The following is a 21,661-nucleotide window of genomic DNA, read 5'->3' as shown; positions in this document are numbered from 1 at the left end:
ATGTGTGAAGCTCAAGAGGACCAGAGTGAGACGTCACAACAAACCGCAGCCAGTGACGAAGAGAAGGCGACCGACAGCCAGGTACTAACCACAGTCCCTGCTGAAGAAATGTCAGTTGGCCTTCTGGCAGCAGTCTGGGCAATTTCCATCAGTTACAGTTAATCAGCGACTACAGACATGACTACTCAGAGTGACTTGTGCGTTGTGTTTTCATTTCCCTTTTTTAGTGAATTTGAGATAATGGCAAAGTTGTTAAGTGCTGACTGTGTGCGTACAGTCGTTTCATCTCTTCAGCGGCTGATTGTGAAATGAGTAATAAGGAATAAGTGATTCTGCTTTGAATTCTCAGAGGGCTACAAATCGCACGCACTTCTCAGCCGTAAGACACACCACAATATTTCGTTGCACATACAGAAACTGCAGGAGGTCCTCACAGCCACTATTCTGGTAACTGAAATGAGAGGTACAATATGAGAAACACAAATTAGCTCATCAAATTTCCAAAGCTGATGTTAGTTGAAAGCCTGGTGGTTTCTGTGGTGACTTCTGGCCTGCCGATTGCATCAATCCAGCTTGCCACTGACAATCATTGCGAGAATCACATATCAACACATTGACATCAACATCACCCACACAGTTTTCCAGAAAATTTCATCTGGTGGAAATCAGCAGAATGTTTCACAATAATATTCGCACTCTGGTGTAGGGTGAGATGTGCAGCACAGGGGCTTCAGTATGTGGCTTAGAGTGCAGACGTTTCCTGTAGGCAGCCATTGATGCACACACCCGAAAGTTTTGTGAATCAATTCTGAAAGCAATAGCTGAAAGTCAAAAGGCCCCATTGCAAATTCCGGTGAATTTAATGCAAGATCCCAAGAAAAAAATTGCAATTTTAACACCACCGTCTCAGAAGTTTGCACATGTTCCACGTTTATCAGCCACAGTCACAGTTCTGGAAATACAGACAATTCAATTTGTGATTTTTTTTTAGGCTAATACAAACCCAATATCTGCAATGGGAAAAGCTGGTTGTACAGAACAGTGGAAGGTCAGAGCTGCTAGCTGTTGGCTGGGAACAGCAGCGTGGAGCTGCTGAACTGTGACTCAGTCGGGGCTATCTTGGTTAGAGGCATGCACCTTCACTATTACTCACTCTGGAGGCCTACTTCTCGGAACCAGGAACCACATAGAGGAACTTGATTCAATATGAAACCACCTCGAGCCATTTTGTTGTACAATGACTGCCGCAGAAACAAAGCAGCTTCTACGAGCGGTGATTCAAAGTAAAATATTGACATTGTCCATTGTGGTCTCTTTTGGCATCCAATCTGCCGAAATTGATCGGCACAGAGGCGATGTGAGATTTCACATGAAAATATCTGACGTGAAATACCGTAATCTATGATTTCACTGCAATAACATAAGTGGATATATCAGCATTTGTGCCGTTTAAGCCGGCATTCACACGGCAGGAATAATATTGTTGCTGGGAAAAACTGACAACTGCCACTTATTTACACCGCATGTATATTGCCCACATCGCCTGTGTATCAGAAGAGATAACTTCAAAGCACAACCCCCAAAATCAAACTTTTAAAGCAAGGATATAATCAGGGTGACAATACAGAAACTATTTCGTCTTCATCAACAGTTTCTCAGTTTTTTCTCTTCATTGTTTTGTACTTCTCTATTTGAAATGTCTCCAACTGATGATTTTAATTCTGCATGCCTTCACTGTTTCATTTCTCCTTTCTTGCAAACCACAAATAGTGACATTGTCAATTTCTTGTAACACTTGATACAAACCTGATTAAAGTTACTCCCACTAGTACTACAGTAATACAGCAAACATGCAACCAGTTATTTATTTTTTTAGATATTTAGAAAGCAGTACCTTTATTCTGGCGTCTCATCAATCCCCACAGATACATGTTGTTTACTACACTTTATGTATAAAGTCCTTCTTTTGACTCGTTTGTTTTTCACTGTGACATTTGTGATACCAGTGACTGACAACTCTCAACCAAAAACCCCACAAGTCTGCTTCTTTCTCTCCAGACAGGATGTGTAGCGGTTATCTATTGAAAGTAGCGGTAAAACCCTACTCTCTGATTTTGACGTTTCATTTCAACATTCGCGTCCCTTGAGATGACTCTGTGAGTCGTTTTTCCCCCATCTACGACGATACCTTCAACTGTAAAACAGGTTTCCATGTCAGTGCAGTGGACTGTGCCACATTTACAGGAGCTACTTGATTTTGATGCAAAACACACAGATTATTTTCTCTAATGCGTCTGCTTTTCTCTTCGCTAGGCTTCTCCCTCTGTCATTGAGATTCATGACTCCCTGACTGAATGTGAGGAAGAATCGAGGCCCAATGTAGTGCCGATAGTGGAGAAGGCTTTTGTATCAAGTCTGCACTCTTTTATGAAGGACAGAGGGACACCCATAGAGAGGATCCCTCACCTGGGCTTCAAGCAGAGTGAGTTGGCGTTCATTAGCACCATGCTTGCTGTTGAGTGAACACAATATTCACATGGAATCTGAATGAAAATAATCAGGTTCTCATGTGTGTGTGTTTTTCCACTCCCAGTTAACCTTTGGAGGATCTACAAAGCTGTTGAGAAACTCGGGGGCTATGATTCAGTAAGTACGAGTTCTTAGTACGTGTTCATAGTCCTTTGACTCATGCACAAGGCTTCAGTGTTTATTGGTTTCTACGTGGAAAAAAAGCTGTAGGTCAGGTGCTAACAAGGTGGTTTCTACCACAACACAGGACATTTAGGCTGCTGAGCTCTCGATGTATCTTTTTGTCTTTTATTTTTTTTAATGTTGACACTGTGGGACATGCCCTGAGAGTGTGACTCATGTTGAAATTGGCAGCGGGGCTGGGGGTCAAAATGACCATCACCACCACCACCACCACCATCACCATCACCATCACCATCACCACTGTATCCCAGGGTGTAAACACAACAATGTAAGCCGCCCACATGTGTATAAAGTTAAAAAGCGAAAGCGTTCTTTCAGTTCTGAAAACCAGCAGATGTGGCATTTAAGGGTAACAAGCCACCTTCCTTCTCCAAAAATTAGTTTTAAAACTAGACTTGAAAGCGTGTACGCCAGGGTCCAAGCACCTGACGCACCCCGGAACAGAAGACACACTATCTCAGGGCACATTAAGTTTGAGATGTAAGAATGCAAATGGTAAATGGCTGCATTTATATAGCGCTTTGCCATTTACACACACACACTTACACACCGACAGTAGCAAGATACCATGCAAGGCGCTGGTCTGACCATTGGGAGCAATTTGGGGTTCAGTGTCTTTCCCAAGTGATTAGTGGACGACACGCTCTACCTCCACCGCCCCTGTGCATGACATCAATTAAAAGTCCCATATTATGCTCATTTCAGCTCTATATTTTTATTCAGGGACTCCGCTAGAGTAGCTTTGCATGATTTACATTTCAAAAAAGTCCTTATTTGTCTTATACTGGCCCTTCATGCAGCCCCTCAGTTCACCCTCTGTCTGAAACAAGCCGTTTCAGACAAACTGAACAACCTCCAAAAACTTGAAGAGTAGTCCTGAGCCGAGCGGTCCAATAACTTGAGCGTGTCCCTGTACTTGGTGGGCGTGCTGTGCCTGGAGCAAATGACCTGCGTGGCTGAGTGCGGCAACTGTATAATTGTGACATCACAACCTTACAGAAGTCCTGACGGCTCGTTTAAAGACACAGTGTCTGAATACGGGCTGTGTGCATTTCTCTGTGGACTGAACATTTTGATACTTCCACAGTATTTATATAGCACCTAGACCTGCTTTATAATCAAAAAAAGACATGGAAATCTCACTTTCTACAGTATGGGACCTTTAAATAAGCTTAGTTACCACCATGTGGAGAGTACTAATCTATAAAACAGCACAAAAAAGATAATTATATACATTATCAATGATCATTTGCCCCTTTTGAGGCCCCCTAGTGGTAGTCACAAACTAAGCAGCCCATCAGTTTGTGATAGGGGAGAAGACCATGAGCATTTTTATTTTATGTCACTGGTGTGATGAGCCACTGATTCTCCCAAAATCGTTCAGTTACTTCTCACACATTCAAGTGACAAATAATTGCAGGCATTACAGACATGTGTTGTGACATGTGCGCATTTTTTCCCACTGTGTTATCTAACAGGTGACGGCGCGACGTCTTTGGAAGAAAGTATACGATGAGCTGGGAGGAAGTCCGGGTAGCACCAGCGCTGCTACTTGCACTCGCAGACACTATGAGAAGTGAGGATGATTCCTGTTTTCAACTAACCTGTCGATTCAATCGCTACATCAGTCGATGCATATTCAGAAATGTATTTCTTTAGGCTGGTGCTGCCCTTCGAAAGACAAATAAAAGGAGAGGAGGACAAGCCTCTGCCTCCGAGCAAACCACGGAAGCCATACAAGAGAAATTTGGATGGCAAGGTCACCAAGGTTGAGAGGAAGAGGAAAAGGACTCTGTCGGATAGAGAGATGGATTCTGAGGTAACATCTGTCACAATGTCTCAAAAAGAGAGAAATGTGTTAGTACATAATGTGTCTTAAAATATCCTCTGTATTATTTTACAGATACTCACAAGTCCAGAGGTTGCCTGCCAAAGTGAAGCAGTGATGCATCCTCACTCGGCTCTCTGGACTGCTACCTCTGATAGACACCATCCAGACTGCTCCCAGCCAAGCAGAGCCACCACCAGTCTTTGCACTTCTGTCTATGCCCGCCTTGTCCAGGTCCCCACATCCAGCCCCTGGACTGCTCATATCCCATCCGCTGCAGGAGAGGTCATCTCTCCTTTGGAGAAAAAAAAGCGAATGGCTCAGGCCAGCCTTAACTTGCCTCTGAGTCCTCAGATTGAGGATAAAGAAAGGCCGTCTGTCATTCAGTGCTCCCAGTCTCCGGCCCGGGCTTCATCCAGCCAGAACTGCAACTCCTCTGATGGCTCCCCGCTCCCTTTATCTTCTTCCTCCTCTCGCAGCCCTTCCCCTTACTCTGTTTCATCGGAGGATGGCCCAGCAGGGAATGAAGATAAACCTGCATCAGGCTCTGAACAACCCCCAAACTGTTCTAGCTCTGTGAATAATACATCCGGCTGTAGTGACGATAGCAAGCCTGTGAGCTGTAGTCAGACATCCAAAGACTCTGCAGGACAGCATAAAGACGTTTCTCACGTCAGCTCCCAATCTGTCCAGATGAAAGACTGTGCCCGGAAGACAATCCACAGAGGGAGTGGCAAGTATTTCACCCACTCATCCCCCTTGTTCCCTGTGAAACCTGGCTGGGCTCCAACATGTACCTCTAGTTTCACCAAAGTTATTCCGAAATCTGTGCAGCTTCTGCGGCCCGCTCCCATTCGGCCGAGTTATAAAATCCACCAGGGCAGGTTGATGCAGCAGGACAACTCTCTGACTTGTGCAAAGAAGCGGAACACCCCGTGGCTTTATCAGACGGAGAAGAGGGAGGAATCCAGGACAATGTTACAAAAAGTTCCTCCCACTCAGCAGAGTCTGTCCCACTCCACCACTGGTCTGTCTTGCGTCCTGTCAAGCTACGACAAATCAGGGAGAGACTCTCGGCACCAACCTCCATTACCCCCTGCGTTTCTCCCCAACAGAATAAGACTACCTCAATCTCAGTTTATGTACCGTCATGTCCCGGTGGGTCCGACTCACTCTGCTCTCATTGGGTCTGCTGTTTACCCATATCCCTACCCCATTCCTCTGTTCAATCCCCAAACTGGATACACTCTGCCTGCCATGAGTCCCATTTATCCTCACAAGCTGTGATTATTTGTATTTCAACTCCAGACTTCAGGAAGACAAAAACATATATACATGATCACAGTTCATCTTTACACTGAAGAAGCTTGTTGGCCCACTTTTGCTCAGTGTAATTTTGGTGAAGCCTTACTTGTGTTTTAAACATAATATAAGTGTGCAACACTATTTAGGCTCTGTGGCTTCACACGCAGCCATCGTCCAGTGGGAAACTAGTTACTGCAATTAGCTGACTCTGTGTTGACAAAACCTACACTGAAGGGAAATGAAGTCGCAGAAGTGATGGCTGGAGATATTTATAGGATCACAGTGAAACAGGTTGAATCGTCCAAGTGCATCAAACCGGCACATTATTTTTATAACTCACAGTAGAACTGTGCAAAATGCACTTATAAGATGTATGTATTATCTTTTTTTATACCTGAAGTTTGATTAAAAACAGAACAAGCCACAGTGCTTCTCTGGTGCCTACTGATAACCTGATCAAATTAAAATGTCTATTATTTAGATAGAAACTAAGCAATTACATGTACTGGGAAAAAATATACACATTTTAATGACAAATCTTTATGATCGTGACAGATTCATAATAAATGGCTTAAACACATCTAGCGAAGTTACAGATAAAATCAAATTGTGTCAAAACCACAGTTCTTGCATACTTGTACTCACTTGCACAAATTAGACACTTGGTTTTGAAAGCAAAGAACATTCTTACTGTACTGTGAAGTCTGGTGAACATAATAATACTGTATAAATACTGTATGTACCAAATATCAATGTTAAATATTTTCAAGTATATTATATGCAAATCGCATTTTCACTCAAATGTTTCAATTTAAACAGAAAGTAAGTAAATGATCTTAAATAAATAGCAAAAATGAACATAAAACATATCAAAACCTTTGGTCCTTTGTTTTTAATTATAGAAATATTGCTGATTTCTCCATACAGTCAAAACTACCATAAGATATTTCACCATAACAGTGTTAATTTGGTAAGAAATGTTTTCTTTCAATTGTTTCAATTCATGTTGTTTTGGAGAACAAACTTTTCTTTTGGGCATGAATGAAAATGAAAAGAGGCTAATGTGAGAACTGCTGTGCAATACTGAACGTCACTGCAGTGGCCACAGTGACACAACGGATGCAAGATCATTACTGGTGAAAATAACTATGAATTCTGAGGCATGAGCAGTGAGGAGGAAAGAGAAAGAGGAAATCAGATAAATTAGATTCTGCTGCAGGCCACAATGTGGTCTGAGACGAGACAGCTGGAATAAATGAAGCAGATGATGGCGTTTCTGTTAAATTCACACTCACTGATAGAGATACACGTGGGTGAAAAAAAATATATACAATAACAATATATACATACATAGGCCTATGTATGTTATTGTATATATATTTTTTACTTTATCTTCCACTTAAATATTGTAAATGTGTGTATTTTTATTTTCTATTTCTTATTTTTATATTTTGTACATACTTTTAGTTCTACATTTTTGCTACTTTCTACTCTTGAATGGGAGCACCAATACTGTACAATTTCCCCCCGGGGATCAATAAAGTATTTCTGATTCTGATTCTGATTCTGAAAGAGAGACACAATTGTGCAGAGGAGACATGGCATGATGAATTGGCGCCCATGTTTTGAATGTGGAGATATTATGATTTTTCTTCTTTGTGTGTGTGTGTGTGTGTGTGTGTGTGTGTGTGTGTGTGTGTAAATAATCACATTACAGTGTTCATAAACCATAAGCTGTACATACTTTCATATCCCGAACTTTCATTGCCTGCAGATAGCAGTTCTGACTCTTTAATAATATAAACATCTTTAATCATATTTCAAGAGCACTTTTTCCTAGAATGCATAACTAAAATTCCGTATAAATGTAATTTGCTTAGTCTGCCACCATCTTTATACTTGCAAAATAGGGTATCAAGTGCATAGTCCTGAGCTACAATATGCTACACTCCTATTCATAACACTTGTTGTAAATTGCTTGGCCCTGACTTCAGACTCACAGGAAGTACCGCTACTAGGCAGTGTTAAGATTGCGCCTCCTACAGTAGTAAAGGTAGACACTTACACCAACTATAATAGAAATTCTAGCCTTAATGTCTATAAACTAAAGACTGTTACTTTATAGCCCGTTCGTCTGTTGTACACACTACGCAGAGCCTAGGAGGAACCTTGCCTTACAGGCCAGACGTAGGGAAACAAACAGAATTATTATCTCGCGAGAAGAGCTCCAGTGGCGGGAATAAACAAGGAGTTTCTCCAGTAAATACACGCTACTGTGTAGCTGGTGGTTGTCTCTTCAGTACACTTTTCTGAGTCATACAGTTTTAATTGCTCTACATTTTAAAAGGTCAACATACAATTGCGTTTCGGGTAAGCTCCGTATTTTATTCGTTTACTTCGTAACTTAGAGGAAAACTATGTCGGACGCTTTGTCTGATGACGGCAGCGACACCAACCAAGATGACAGTCAGGAGGATGTTATGACCCCGGCGGAGCTGATCGCTAAACTGGAAGAAGTGAGCTGATGTTAACTAAGTTATCCCATGTGACAGTGAAGTGACATGTAACCCTCCTCATTAGACTGTGAACAGCATCCTGTTCCTCTCTGTGTCTCGCAGGCTTGGCTGAATGAGAAGTTCTCACCGGAGCTGCTGGAGAACAAGTCAGAGGTGGTGGAGTGTGTGATGGAGCAGCTGACTCACATGGTAAATTAAACGGGGAGTATCTCCTGCTCAGTGGGATGTGTTCACTGTCTGTCAGCGATTCTACCTACGTTTCTAAATGTCACCAAACAGCACATGCAGTATGGTGCAGGGCTGGAACTAACGACTGCTTTCATGATTGATTAAACTGCAGTGGTGGAAGAAGTAGTATTCAGGTCCTTTACTCCTATTGAAGTAGTAATATCACAGTGAGAACATCCATTGTACATGTTACTCAAGTTGGCTCCTGTAAGTGTTATATACATATTTTATTATTAGACTAATGCTGATGCATTAATGCTGTGATCTTTCTGTCATGACCCCCTTCAGAGGCTGGAAATAGTTCATGCCCCCCCCACCACACGTAAACGGACTGAATTCTTATCAATCAACAATATATTGGGGGAGCCCAGTTGAATTTTGATTGAGGTTAAAGAAGTTATTCAGTTCAGCACAATAGCATATTTTTTTATTTCCCTACATAAATCATGTTCGTTCAACTTAGTTCCACTCCATATTTTTCCTCTGGTCATGCTGGTCCACGACTCCCCCCTTGCAGTGGCTCTATGCCTTCCTTTGCATTCTTAGCCGCCTAAGTGATTTATCAATTAAATGATGTGTAAATTGATTGCATTTCTCTTCTCACCCTGAATAAATGTTCTTTTCTGACAGCGTCCTGACCTTTCCTCCAACAGGAAGCCAACTTGCAGCGGGTGAAGAAAGGTGACGCGAAGGCCAGCATCCACCGCATGGAAATAGACAGGATTCGCTTCGTGCTCAGCAGCTACCTGCGCTCTCGTCTGCAGAAGGTCAGCCAGGTCGACAATACAGCGTGCAAAGCAGAGCTCTCATCTCACTCAGTGGCTGTTGACAAAATTGCCTGATCTTTGTGTCCCGTATGTCCAGATTGAAAAGTATTTCCCGCACGTCCTGGAGAGAGAAAAGTCTCGAGGTGAGGGAGACCCGTCACTGCTTTCGCCCGAGGAGTTTGCCTTTGCCAAAGAGTGAGTATAGTGGAGTACGGTCAGAGCTGTTTGTTTAAACTGCTGCTGTTTTTGTGACACTCGTTCATCTGGCATGCAGGTACTATGCCAACACAGAAACCTACCTGAAGGCTGTAGCGCTGAAGCGCATGCCCTCCAACCTGCAGACGGTGGATATGCTCAAAGCAGGTGAAATCTCTTTTGTATTCTCTATATTTTCACCTCACAGGCTCTCTTTATATTTGGATGACCGAAACCCCGAAATACTTCTATTAGCATGCGCTGGCAGACTGTGGCATTTGCTCTGACATTTTCCCTGACCGTCGCACTAAATCCCACATATTCTAATGTAATCCCAGTGCCTGAGCCCTGCCTGGACTCCTTTGTGTTTCTGCGAGTGAAGGAGAGACAGGAAAACATCTTGGTGGAGCCTGAAACAGATGATCAGAGGTACATTTCATCAAGATTTCACTCGAATTGTCACTGCTTTCAAACCCCACTAGGTGGCAGTGTTGCCGTTTCACATTCAGTACTCATATTTTTCTGCATAGATACTGGAACAACTGATATTATCTCTACTCTTGTCTCCTCTATCAGAGAGTATGTTGTGGATCTTGAAGAGGGCTCTCAGCATCTAATGCGCTATCGAACTATAGCACCACTGGTTTCAAGTGGAGCTGTGCACTTAATTTGAATGTCGAGGTAAGTAACAACGAGTTTGACTGTGTCATCTTTCTCATTAACTCAGCACTGCCCTCACACCCTCTTGTACAGACATCTGCTAATTCATTTCTGCAGGTCTTACATAAGCAACTGCTTTGCAGTGACATCTGGATTTATTTTTAGCTCTCACTTTTTTTTCACAGTGTTCATTGTCTCTTGGCAACGGATTATGGGAGAAAAGTGTACAATATGTTTACAATACGGCAGACTCGTCATTTCACTGACCTACAGTTAACAATAAGACAAAGTTAACAGATAGTCATTTTTGTGTTTCAGGCCCGTCTGCTGGTGTGGATGTTTTTGGCTCCAGGAGGTCAGAAAATGAGCAGTGGCTCATTTTTGGAACATAGCGGTAGTGAGGAAGGAGCCTGCATTTAACGGCAGAGATTACATCTGGAAATGCACCCATCTTTCTCACTGTTGTCAGGATTAAGGACATCTGGGATGCAAGCACATTTTTGGCACCATGTCTTCGACTCATTACTGCCATTGAGAGAAGTGCTCGCTGACGAGTGAACCCTGTGAAAGCAGCTTTTGCAGCGCTGGAGTGTTATTTTTGGATCTTTTTAATCATGTCACAACATAAGTTTGGTTACATAATTATAATGTAATGTGGTGTGTTGGTAAATACAAGTCTAGCTAATCTGCTAATTAATCGTTCGTTCTGTTACTTCATTCACATGACTCACATTATTGGACTTTTCCATCTGCTGCTCTAAAACGAGATGCGTCAGATGACCCAAAGGTGAAATTTCACCAGTTCACTTGGCATCATAGTAATCCACATCCCAAGGTGCTCATGTTAATGTGTATGTGTGTGTGTTTGAAAGAACCTTGTTTCTTTTCAACGCCATATTTTAACGACATGCACACTAAAATTCTGCATTACTGTCATTATAAATGATAGAAATCCTGTTAATGTACTCAGTATAGAATTGTATATCGTATGCTTTTCAACACCCCTCTGCTTCACAAGGTTATAGTTGTATACCCTCAAGGATGTGTGCAGCATTGTCTTCTCTGAGACATAATTGTTGTAATAGCATTGTTATGCAAGAGTTTCAGAGGGAGCAATCAGTGCTTATTGTTTGCCCTCACAAATTGCCCAGTAATTTGGATTAATAAGGGACTGAGAGAGGGCTTCGCAAAACTGAACTACATGTCAACTCACTGTCGTCTTTTGAACTGCACTGCTGATCTAGCTAATATGGAGTCCTGTAACCTAGTGTTATTGGGAAATTAGGAATAATACACTGTTTGGGTCTTGGTGAGCTAACCAGGAGAAAATCAAGTTGGGTTTGACACGTGATAACATGCAGAGAAGCATTTAGAGTATGTGAATGCTATTATTCATATTACAATGTTGGAAAATGAAATTTCTTGAAAATGTGGATTTGAGAAAAATAAAAACAAATGTTTTCGTAGCCATTCAATCACCGACAAAAGTTTTTATTATTTATTAAACGCAGCACTGAACATCATTGTTTTACCTCAGTCAGCTTTCTGGGCTCATCATGCAATGTCAGAAATAGGCAAATCTTGACCAGTGTAACACCTTGCATACCAACTCGGAGACCTTCAGTCATCAACATGTCCTTAAGTATGGTGTCCAGATCTCAGTAAGCTTGGCACCTCTATGTGCTCTGTGTGTTTCCTGTAACTCAATATGTACACACGTACTTGGACTCATTCTTGAGTAGCCTCCTCAGGTGACAGGCATGCTGGGAGACGCTTGTAATCCGACCCTCCTCAGCGTCACACATACGGGCAGAGTGTTGTGCAGAGATCCCTTCAGGACAGGAGCCAGCTAGCAGAGGACCTGGAGCCGGGCCCAGGCCTCAGTGGGATCTGTGTCCATTGACAGGTCTGAGAATAACGCCCGGGATGACTGGGATAGTTTCCACAATGCAGAGTAGAATTACATACAGTCGATCTGTACGTACTTAAACGCCACATCAGAACTGGACAACACAGAGACATGATTTTATTTTCACAGCTAACATACTGGTGGAATATGTTTTTGTAGCGATAGCACATAAGCATAAGGAACGTTGCTGTAAATCTGAAATGGGTATTATAGGCACGTCTAAAACATTAGAATACCACAAGACTTGGCTGATTGGTCAGGAGGGTGGAGAGGGTGGAGTATACGACATGACATCTTAACTGAAGTAGTATAAATAGGATCCAGTGCCACATACTCCTGCGGGCAAAGGGATGACTGAGAGCACAGACAACGACTTGCAGCTTGTCGGGAGCTTGTGAGTAAGATTTTTAAAAATATTTGAGACTAATAGACTATTTGTGAGATTATAATTGCAGAATTGCACACAAAGAGATACTTAATGTATAACAATGATTTTACAGTCTTCATCAAAATGCTGTCTGCTGTAACACTGACACAAATGTTTTCTGCTTTCTAGAACTCCAACCGAACATTGAGGACAATATTCATCGCTCAACACCAGACTACCAGTATGGAGATGTCCAGTACAACGTAAGCACTTGATGCAAACTGAGGGTGTGGTGATTCTGCTGCTGTGGGGTGCATTATCTTGCATCACTTCTTCAACCGTTGTCAAAAAGTGAGGGTGAATTGTAATTATTATCACATTTTTGGTATCATGTCACCTTAATCCAGTGATGCATTCCTTAATGCGCCTCACAGTAACAGCACAATTATATACAGAAGTTGAGTCACGCTTCTAGGCCAGCAGTCTTTATTGAAATCACTGTTTATCTCTTGCAAGCGTCCTGCCTCTGGTCGGCCTCAGGTCAACGGCCCAGTCAGCTGGGCTCGCGGAGATTGCTGTCAGGCTGTGCTTGAACCAAAGTAAACAACTGTGTCCTCATGTTTGGGTTCCCATCCTGAAGCCCCAGCGCCCTTGCATCCGTCCTCCAGTTTCAGATCAGCTATCCTCTGACATCTTGAGCCAAGCCTTTCTGACCCACCCTTTCCCATCTTTCTTGGATGACTTGGATGACGACGATGATGATGATTTGCTCCCAACCAAGAACAAACGTGTGGTTTTCGCTGACTCGCGCGGATTGTCTCTGACAGCCGTGCGAGTGTTTTCCGATGAAGAGGAGCAGTCTGACCTCGACCTACTGCCGTCGCTGCAGGGTTTGGGAAGCATGACAGAGGATGGCTACAGCTGCACCGTCAGCACCTGCTGCCCAGGAACACGGCTCAAACTGGGCTTCCCGCAGCCCTCTGCAGATTTCCAGGCCTTTCGTGCCAAGCTGGCGGAGAGCATGGTTATCCTGGAGAACTGCGGTGTTACTGAACAGGCCCTCCAAGGTACCGTCCGAGTCAGGAACATCAGCTTCCAGAAGGATGTGCGAGTACGCGTCACCTTTGACTCGTGGCAGAGCTTCAGAGATGAGCCCTGTACATACTTGCAGAAACGCTTCGGGGGGCCTCAGACAGACATCTTTGAATTTGACATTTCCATTCCTAAAGTGCTCGACGCCAAAAGGAAGATAGAATTCTGTTTAAGTTATTTACCAGGAGGGCAGAGCGAGCCTTTTTGGGACAATAACAACGGACAGAATTACAGCATCGCAGTGTGTGTGAGCTCACATCTCTGTCGCGGGAAGAATCTAAGTGAAAGGGCATGACTTACTCCACCATTTGTCATACATAACACATCGGCCTTGGGTATAGATGATTCTTTTATTACATTGGCGTTGTTTTCACTCTGAATTACTTTTATTTTCCTAAATGTTTTGACATCATAGTAACTGCTTTATATAAAATGTCTTTAAAACAGGTCAGTTTTGTTTCATTCAATTTTTCTTTTCCAGCTTTCTTTCACATTCAGCATTAAATAGGTGACCTTTTTTTCCAGTCCACACTCTCTTGTCATATCATATGTTTTGGCCACTCACCAGGGCCTGCATTACTGCCGTGCACCAGGGAGGGGATCCCTTTCACTTTGGGCATTTCTGGGATTCCCATGTAGGTCAGAGATTACTGGGCGGGGACAAACAGCAGCCCCATAGCCAGAGGGAAGCTAATCTTAGCTCAGCCCTGTTTATGGAGCAGAGGCTTGCTGTCAGAGACTGATTGCAGGGAACTTTGTGATACCATCTTCCCCATTACCTTCCTCCTACAACCCCAACACACTCAATAGCCCTGCTTTCATTGTCACATTGTTCCATATTTTTCTGTTGTAAAAGTCAGTCGTGCGACATTTAGACACTATATGTCATTAAGCATTACAATGAATATCCTAATCATAACCCCACAATTACCTTTTTAAGAAGCATGAAAGTATTTGGCGCAAGTTAATATTAGACATTTGGCAATAATTAGTTGGGTGTTTTTTTTTTTTAAAGACGAAGAACATCTGGCAGTGAGTTTATAAAGAGAGCATCGCAAGAAGTAGAAACAGCAAAATATTTGTCATGACCACTGACTTATAAAAGGGACATGCTTTTATGCTTCTGGTGTTTGCACTTCCAGGATGTATCAAACACAGATTCTTTGAACAGAAAGCACATCAAACTAGCAGTCCAGCATAACACAAAATGAAATCAAACACATCTTTAGGAAAAAAAGTTTTGAAAAAGGTATTCAGGAAACGAGGACACCATAGAGCACGGACGACTCTCAACAAATAAAGAAGCACAGATTTTCTCCAGTCTTCTAAAGCCTATCATGTCTTCAAATGCCTTAGCTCAGCAGTCATGGATGGATGTTTACTGTATTTCCAGCTGTGATCATGATGAAGTTCTGCGATACACATTGTAAAAGTCTTCTACTTAAAACTCAACTATTCTAGTCCAGGCAGGAGGGAAGAGGGGCAGCAGCATGCACACACCGAGAGGTGGGCAACACTGTCTTTCAGTAGGCGCACACACCCCCAGGTCTGTCCTACATCAGCATCTCCCTCAGCGTCCCACACTGATGTTGCACACTTTGCAGCTCGGGTCTTTCTTGGCGTTGGCTGTGGTCAGACTCTTCAGCTGGTGGTGCCCGCTGATCTGCTCCACGCTGCCCTGATCCAAATGAACCGGCTCTGTGAAAAGCACCTCAAGGATGACGTCGCTGGCATGGCAGTACAGAGGCTCCTCCCCCGGCCTCTGGGGGGCAGTGTATGTCAGGAAGGGGTTGGAGGCCAAGTCCAGCATGGGGAGGCGCGTGCGACAGAAGGTGTCTCCCTCTGAGCCGACAGGGGCCAGCACCAGAACCACGTAGTGGTAGGCTGTGTACATACAGTAGAAGTCTGCAAAGTACAAGCTGATGTTGGGGTTCAACAGGTGTCCAGCTGGGATCTGGAAACGCAGGGGGCCGTACGGGGAGTCTTTGGGAGGGAGGCCTGTATCAAACTCTGTGTTGCAGCTGAAGAAGACTCCGTTCAGTTTGCCGTTGACAGGAGAACCATGACTCCCACTGCTGTCTTTAAGGGCTGGACGCATCAGGCCTCCACATTCCCCTCTAACACAAAACGTGAGGACAAAAAGAGTGTTATACTTAATGAGACATTTTGGGAAAGGCACTTTACAGATTTAAAGGTTTAATGAGAAAATTGATACCACTAATATCTTTAAATAAGAAACTACAGCAGGCACTTGGAGACTTCTGGAAGTTACCCCCCCCCATAAAACCACAACATGCAGTTTTTAAACTTCTATTTTGTACAAATTAAACAAAGAATATCTAACACGTTAATCAGGGAGGTGCTGTTAGGTGGATTTTGTTCAAACTGGACAGAGCCAGGCTAACTGTTTCCCTCTGTTTCCAGTCTTCATACTAAGCTAAGCTAGTCAACCGCTTGTGGTAGCTTCATATTTAGAGTGATCATTCTTCTCATCTAACTCAGCAAGAAAGCAAATGCGTATTTGCCAAAATGTAAAAGCATTCCTTTAATTGCTGCTGGAATTGCTTCAGGTGTACAACACAGAGATAAGAATGAAGCACTGACCTGACGTAGTCGAAGTAGTCTGGGTGCTGGTTGCGATAAAACACAGAGAACTTCAGCAGCCTCCCTGCAGAGCCCTTGGCCTTGTCAAGAAGCTGCTGTAGGTGTTCCATGGCATAGTCTGCGAAGTTGATAGGAGTAATCATTTCGAAAGCTCTGCACAACTTTGAAATGCTAATGACTACCCGAGCTGAGACAGAGTTGTTTGTTTTTTTTGTGACTTGTGTTTCTCCGCAGTTCTTTGTCCTTATCTTGTTTTATTTTGGTTAAAGCTGTCGTACTCCATATAAACATTATCAGTGTTGCTTTAGCTGTTAGGCATGGTGTGTCATACCCCCGGTGCAGAACTCCACCACCTGGCTCCACTCTGACACCAGGTAGTCGCCGTCTGGCTGTCGGACAGCAGTTTGGACAGCAACACAGTACTCTGTCCGCGGGCTGAGGAACCAGTGTCCCCTCACTGCCATGGGAAGAGGCACCGCCTTGGCCACCAGCTTGGTTGGCACGTCCTGGAGGACAAAGCAGGAAGGAGTTGACATCAGGGACATGATGCAAGGCTATAACAGGCTGCTGTGTGTTTCATTTACATTTCAAACAGATGTAAATGCAATTGTTAAGTCAACCATTTCCCTCCGTAAACTTTGCCTTATTAGCATTACATTCCACTTCAAGCCCGAGCTGCGGTAACTAGAATACATCTAATCAAATCAGCGGCTTTGTTTTGGCCAAGGCCTCTGAGCAGCACAGCTAATTACGGGCTCAGAGGCCCATATATCCATGGCAACATCTCTGATGCAAGTTTGTTTGTGCCACTTTGTGTATCAGCGAGAGAGAACAGATCCTCCACTCAGGAACAACTCACTCCGTCCTACCCCTTGCCTTGACTTCACAAAAGCACTTCACTTTTTTCAGCTCTTGAATGCCCGCTGTTATTATAGGTCATAATTACTGTCAATATTTTGCATCTGAAACAAAGGGAGATCATAAATGTTAGGTTTCAGTTACTGAAGCTAAATTTAAACATTGAATTGCTGCAACTATTAATTTGTGGGCATTCAGCCATTGTAGTAAAGAAAATCTTTCCGTTAGCAATACTCAAACAAGACTGAGTCTACAGCCATGCTAGCGACTCTTGAGGCTCAGCAGTGCTTTGAGCTAAATGCTAACATCAGAATGCTAATATGATGATGTTAAGCAGGTATAATGTTTACCATGTTCACCGCCTTAGTTAAATGTGTAAGCATGCTAACAATTGCTAATTAGCAATAAACACACAGTACAGCTGAGGCTGAATGCTATGTGTGCAGGTATGAGGCCATATTGGACACAAATGAAAATGGCGCTAGATGACATTAATAGGTAGGTTGATAGGTAAATATCTGTATCACATGAAAATGTGTGTTGTACAAGTTAGAGATGCAGTTGATCTGCAGCCAGACTGCAGATCAGTGCGGTACAAAGCATCTCCACTCACTGCTTGAAATGGATAGTCCCTGACAAATACCTCTGTAAAAAAAAAAATAAAATAAGAAGCCTTACATTGTTGCCTTATGTCTGTGAAATTAGCTGAATTTGTTAACATGAAAACTGTTCTGTGCTGCAGAAGAATTTGTCAGTTTTTGTCCACTTTAAGAGGAAACAATGTACAAGTGAGTCACTGGCCTGAAGCTGTTGACTGCTCTCATTTTCCTTTTCCGCCTGTATTGGAAGTGACTGAAAGGGCGCAACCGCTGTTTTCTGTGTTCAGGCTAATGCAGAATATCATAAGGCAGTTAGACCCATCTGTTAACCCAACTAGACCTCAATGAAATGCATGTTTTTCTCTCTCATTTAGGCTGTCCGCTGTTATTTTCACAGGGCGTACAAGGAGGACTTCTTCACCAACCCCATGGTGAAAATTGATTGACTGTGAATCTGGAATATGAACACAGACAGCACAGCAGGAGACACACTGACTGGCTACAGACCCTGTGTTTAAAGCGATTGGGGTCCCTGCTCTCTTTGCGGCTCAGGTCAATGAAGAAGTGGGTGGCTCTGGCAGTGTCCTCGGGGGTCATATCCCAAATGATGCGGAAGGAGTCACAGGTCACCTCACAAATCTGGATATTGCAGGGGGTGGAGAGAGGGGCGTCCATTTCTGTCATCTGCCATTAAACCGAGAGATAAAAGAGGATAGTTAGACTAGAGTATAATCTGGGAGTGTAATACCAGTGCTGGAGAATGGCAACATCTGGTAAAAGAGATTAAATCGTATCACCAAGAGCTACAAAGTGGACACTGTACAAGAGTGCCGAAACACCCCGGCTGAACACTCTCTCAGACAGAATCTAATTAACCTTTCATTTAGGGATCTGTGTCGGGGGGGGGGGGGGTTATTCACTGTCCTGCTCTCTTCTCCCCTCCCCCCCCCCTATTCTTGCCCTTAACTGACATTTCCCATCATTACACAACTCGATACGCTCCCAGCTGAGTGACTGGCCTGACTCTGCTTTCCATGTGCATTTCATAATCCACCTACAGCAGTCTCCCAGCAACCACACGTCCGCCGCCTCCCTCAATCTTCTCCTGTAAATCTCAAGAAAACACGGCTGCACCCGTCAGCAGCAATTTCAACTAAAGGGAACTTTTTAGACACCTCGCTGAAGTGCATGCCTTTTTTCTAAACGGCTGAGCAAGTGAACTCCTTGCAGGGAAATCTTCCGGCAGCTTTCATGCTTTCATGGCAGAAACAGGGGAGGTTTAAGTAGGTATCAGCAGCAGGTGATGTATGATCATATTTCCTTAGTTGCCCATCAGTGATTCGATCCAGGCTGCTGCACATGGCCCTGAGTGTTTGTGTTTGATTAGCTGTCACCTTCCCACTCGTAAACGGATGGTAAGTCTCTGCAGCGTGTGCACAATGGTCATCTTCTTTTGCCCTGAGACTTTGTGCACGTCTATTCCTCCACAGTTTGCCTGTAATTTTCATCTATCTCACGTTTGTTGTTGCAATCATCTCCTCCAGTATTGCTTAGTGGTCTAGTAAAAAGCATTTCCTCCTTATTTCTCTGGAATTCCAGCATCTCAACGCCAGCGGAGCACACTGCATGTTTGCCTTATTAAAATCGCTCTCACACTGAGCATATGCTAAATCACAGTTGTGCCTCAAAACAGTTTAGCGCAAAACAATCCTGACATGCTCATTTTGTTGTCTGTGTGATCTCACAGATGCCTGCTGTAGTGCCATTGTCTGACTGTGAGGTCTGTTAAGGTGTTCTTCAGTCAGTATGATGGACAGGCTGCAGCAGCTCATTAAAGCCTGTGAACTGTGAAATTTGTGCGGTGGCTCGTTCACACGGGGGCCAGGGGAGAGAGCTGTTGCCTCACGCACGTGTGTTTCCACGCGTCTGCTTTCCAGCTGCTGTACTCGTTTCTTACCATGGTGTCTTTTCAGACAGATAGAAACTGGGGCAAGGGGAGATTCTCACAGGACAAGTCATCAAAGCCCCACGTCTCTGTGTGTGTTCCACTTTTGGATCGAGTACATGTGAACACAGTTCAAACGCAGGTTTCCATACCATTCACACAATCCCATTGCCCTCATTTGTAAATCAGCCTGTGAAAAGAAATGGGAGCCAATTACCTCTGCTGCAAAACTAGCTTTGATAGCCAGTTGCTCCAAATCAGGCAACTGGGTCTAACTAATGATTATAACAGGGACTCACATGACAAATCATGATTTATCTAGAAGTGTGTACATCGGGCTGTTAGGGCTCAGTTACATTTCTTACACTACAGAGATGTTGTTATCTCTGTGAGACAGCATCATGAAAGAAGCTGCTGCATTCATGCATATGGAGCAGGACACAGAAAGAAACTCTGTGCTTCAAAGTCATTTTTATTTCTTCCAGGCAGAATACTTTTAGATGTATTTATTCACATTTAGATGGCTGCACGAGAGAGGAAGAAGAGGCACATTTTCCTCAGTACATTCTTTAAACCAAAGGGGGTGAAATGGCCATTACACAGTATGAAACACCGAGAAATGTGTGAAGTTCAATAAACAAGCTGTTAAACAGAGATATTGTGTGGCTAACACAGTTTGACGCACTGCACCCCCCTTGCACAATTAAATCAAGCATTTAAAATTGAGGAAAATGAGCACCAATGGCATCACATGAACCAGCCAATGCCGCTGTATGAAATCTCCTCACTGTCTCATGTGAAATGGCAGTCATGGGATGTAATAAATGTTGAAGTTGGCAGTAAATGTCATCACACATGCCTGCAACAACATGCAAATAAAACTCATGCATTAACACCACTGTATTCATGTGACTTTATGTCTAATACTACATGAGAAATGCAGAAATGAAACGCACCATCACAGCATCAGATTATTTGATCTTCACAACTTCATGCACTGAGAGTACAATAGAATAGATTTATTTTCTGAGCATCACAAGCATCTATACGGATGATTTAAAAAGAATTCCTTACTTGTATGAGGCTCAAATTTGTGATGGGAGAAGATTATACCCGGGCTGAATATTACTATCTTCTTTTTTCCGCTTTTCCACTTGCCTCCTCTGCCGCTGTCGATGACAGATCCCCCAGGAAAACTGATTAGGAGGTGAAACGAACACACAGGCTCCTCTCTCTCTCTCTCTCTCTCTCTCTCCTTCTCTCCGTCTGTTTCTCTCTCACTCTCTGTGTCACATAAACCCCCCCCCCCCCCCCCCCCCCCCCCCACCACCACCTCCCGCCCTCCCCACTCCCAGTCTCGTTTTCGCTTTGGGCTCTGAGGATGATGTTTACTTGACTCATATATGCAGCCACACAGGATGCATTAAAACCTAAAAGAAGCCAAAAATGAGAATATTCCAACTGGAGTGTGACCACGGTGAGACGCTCGGTCAACCTCGTCAGCATCATGCTCCCATACGCCAGCCAATCATACACAACACATCACTCGCCAGTGAGGCTGCCCTGAGGCACCACATCCACACACACACACACTCTAATGTAGACTTAGCTGCTTGCATAAATGTCACTTCTCAGATATGGAGACAGTATGGACACGAGGGCTGTGATGAATAACATGAACCTTTTTTTTTTTTACATGCTCCACTGGCCACTGAGTGTTCAAGAGATTATCCTGAGTGATGCCCCAGTAAATTACATAGAGCACCACCAAGACCTCAAAAAATATACATGTGCCAACTGTTATGCCATATGGGCAAACTCCACGGGCCATCACACCCCCAGCCCATCCGGAGGCGAGGGATGCCACTATGTAAGTCCAGAGTAAGCAGATTTCCACTGGCAATCATTTTCAGAGTGATGTTTTTGTGCTGGTTCAACCTCATGGGACAACTTCAATTTAGGATTTCATAGGAGATTAAAGAGACCCTTCCCAGATTAATGGCTGTAATCTGCTGCTGAAACAATGGATATGGGCAAAGAATAAAGACAGATAACAGAGGGATAAACTGATGGTGA

At 43.6% G+C, this 21,661-nt stretch overlaps 4 protein-coding genes across 4 annotated transcripts; 3 read left to right on the top strand and 1 right to left on the bottom strand.

The window, feature by feature from the left end:
• Window positions 1-6,159, top strand: arid5a (AT-rich interactive domain 5A). Its single transcript, XM_070903844.1, has 6 exons — window positions 1-81; window positions 2,314-2,482; window positions 2,594-2,646; window positions 4,191-4,288; window positions 4,372-4,531; window positions 4,616-6,159. Exons 1-6 carry the CDS (start codon window positions 1-3, stop codon window positions 5,825-5,827), a joined length of 1,773 nt encoding a protein of 590 aa, XP_070759945.1. The 3' UTR covers window positions 5,828-6,159.
• A 2,103-nt stretch (window positions 6,160-8,262) lies between these two features.
• On the top strand, window positions 8,263-11,192 carry gins4 (GINS complex subunit 4 (Sld5 homolog)). The gene is made up of 8 exons (XM_070904778.1): window positions 8,263-8,361; window positions 8,464-8,550; window positions 9,243-9,356; window positions 9,454-9,551; window positions 9,631-9,719; window positions 9,890-9,980; window positions 10,128-10,232; window positions 10,530-11,192. Exons 1-7 carry the CDS (start codon window positions 8,263-8,265, stop codon window positions 10,222-10,224), a joined length of 675 nt encoding a protein of 224 aa, XP_070760879.1. The 3' UTR covers window positions 10,225-10,232; window positions 10,530-11,192.
• A 1,538-nt stretch (window positions 11,193-12,730) lies between these two features.
• Window positions 12,731-14,025, top strand: ppp1r3c2b (protein phosphatase 1 regulatory subunit 3C2, duplicate b). Its single transcript, XM_070905077.1, has 2 exons — window positions 12,731-12,750; window positions 13,004-14,025. Exons 1-2 carry the CDS (start codon window positions 12,731-12,733, stop codon window positions 13,872-13,874), a joined length of 891 nt encoding a protein of 296 aa, XP_070761178.1. The 3' UTR covers window positions 13,875-14,025.
• Window positions 14,026-15,149: 1,124 nt separating this feature from the next.
• On the bottom strand, window positions 15,150-18,324 carry LOC139284379 (phytanoyl-CoA hydroxylase-interacting protein). Its single transcript, XM_070904632.1, has 4 exons — window positions 18,148-18,324; window positions 16,515-16,689; window positions 16,184-16,301; window positions 15,150-15,696 (listed from the first exon to the last, which is right to left on the bottom strand). Exons 1-4 carry the CDS (start codon window positions 18,322-18,324, stop codon window positions 15,150-15,152), a joined length of 1,017 nt encoding a protein of 338 aa, XP_070760733.1.
• Window positions 18,325-21,661: the final 3,337 nt, after the last annotated feature.

The sequence above is a fragment of the Enoplosus armatus genome, chromosome 4, assembly GCF_043641665.1.
Source record: "Enoplosus armatus isolate fEnoArm2 chromosome 4, fEnoArm2.hap1, whole genome shotgun sequence".
NCBI classification, from domain to species: Eukaryota; Metazoa; Chordata; class Actinopteri; order Centrarchiformes; family Enoplosidae; genus Enoplosus; species Enoplosus armatus.
The sequence above is the reverse complement of the archived record's forward strand: the minus strand, read 5'-3'. Positions and strand labels throughout refer to the sequence as shown.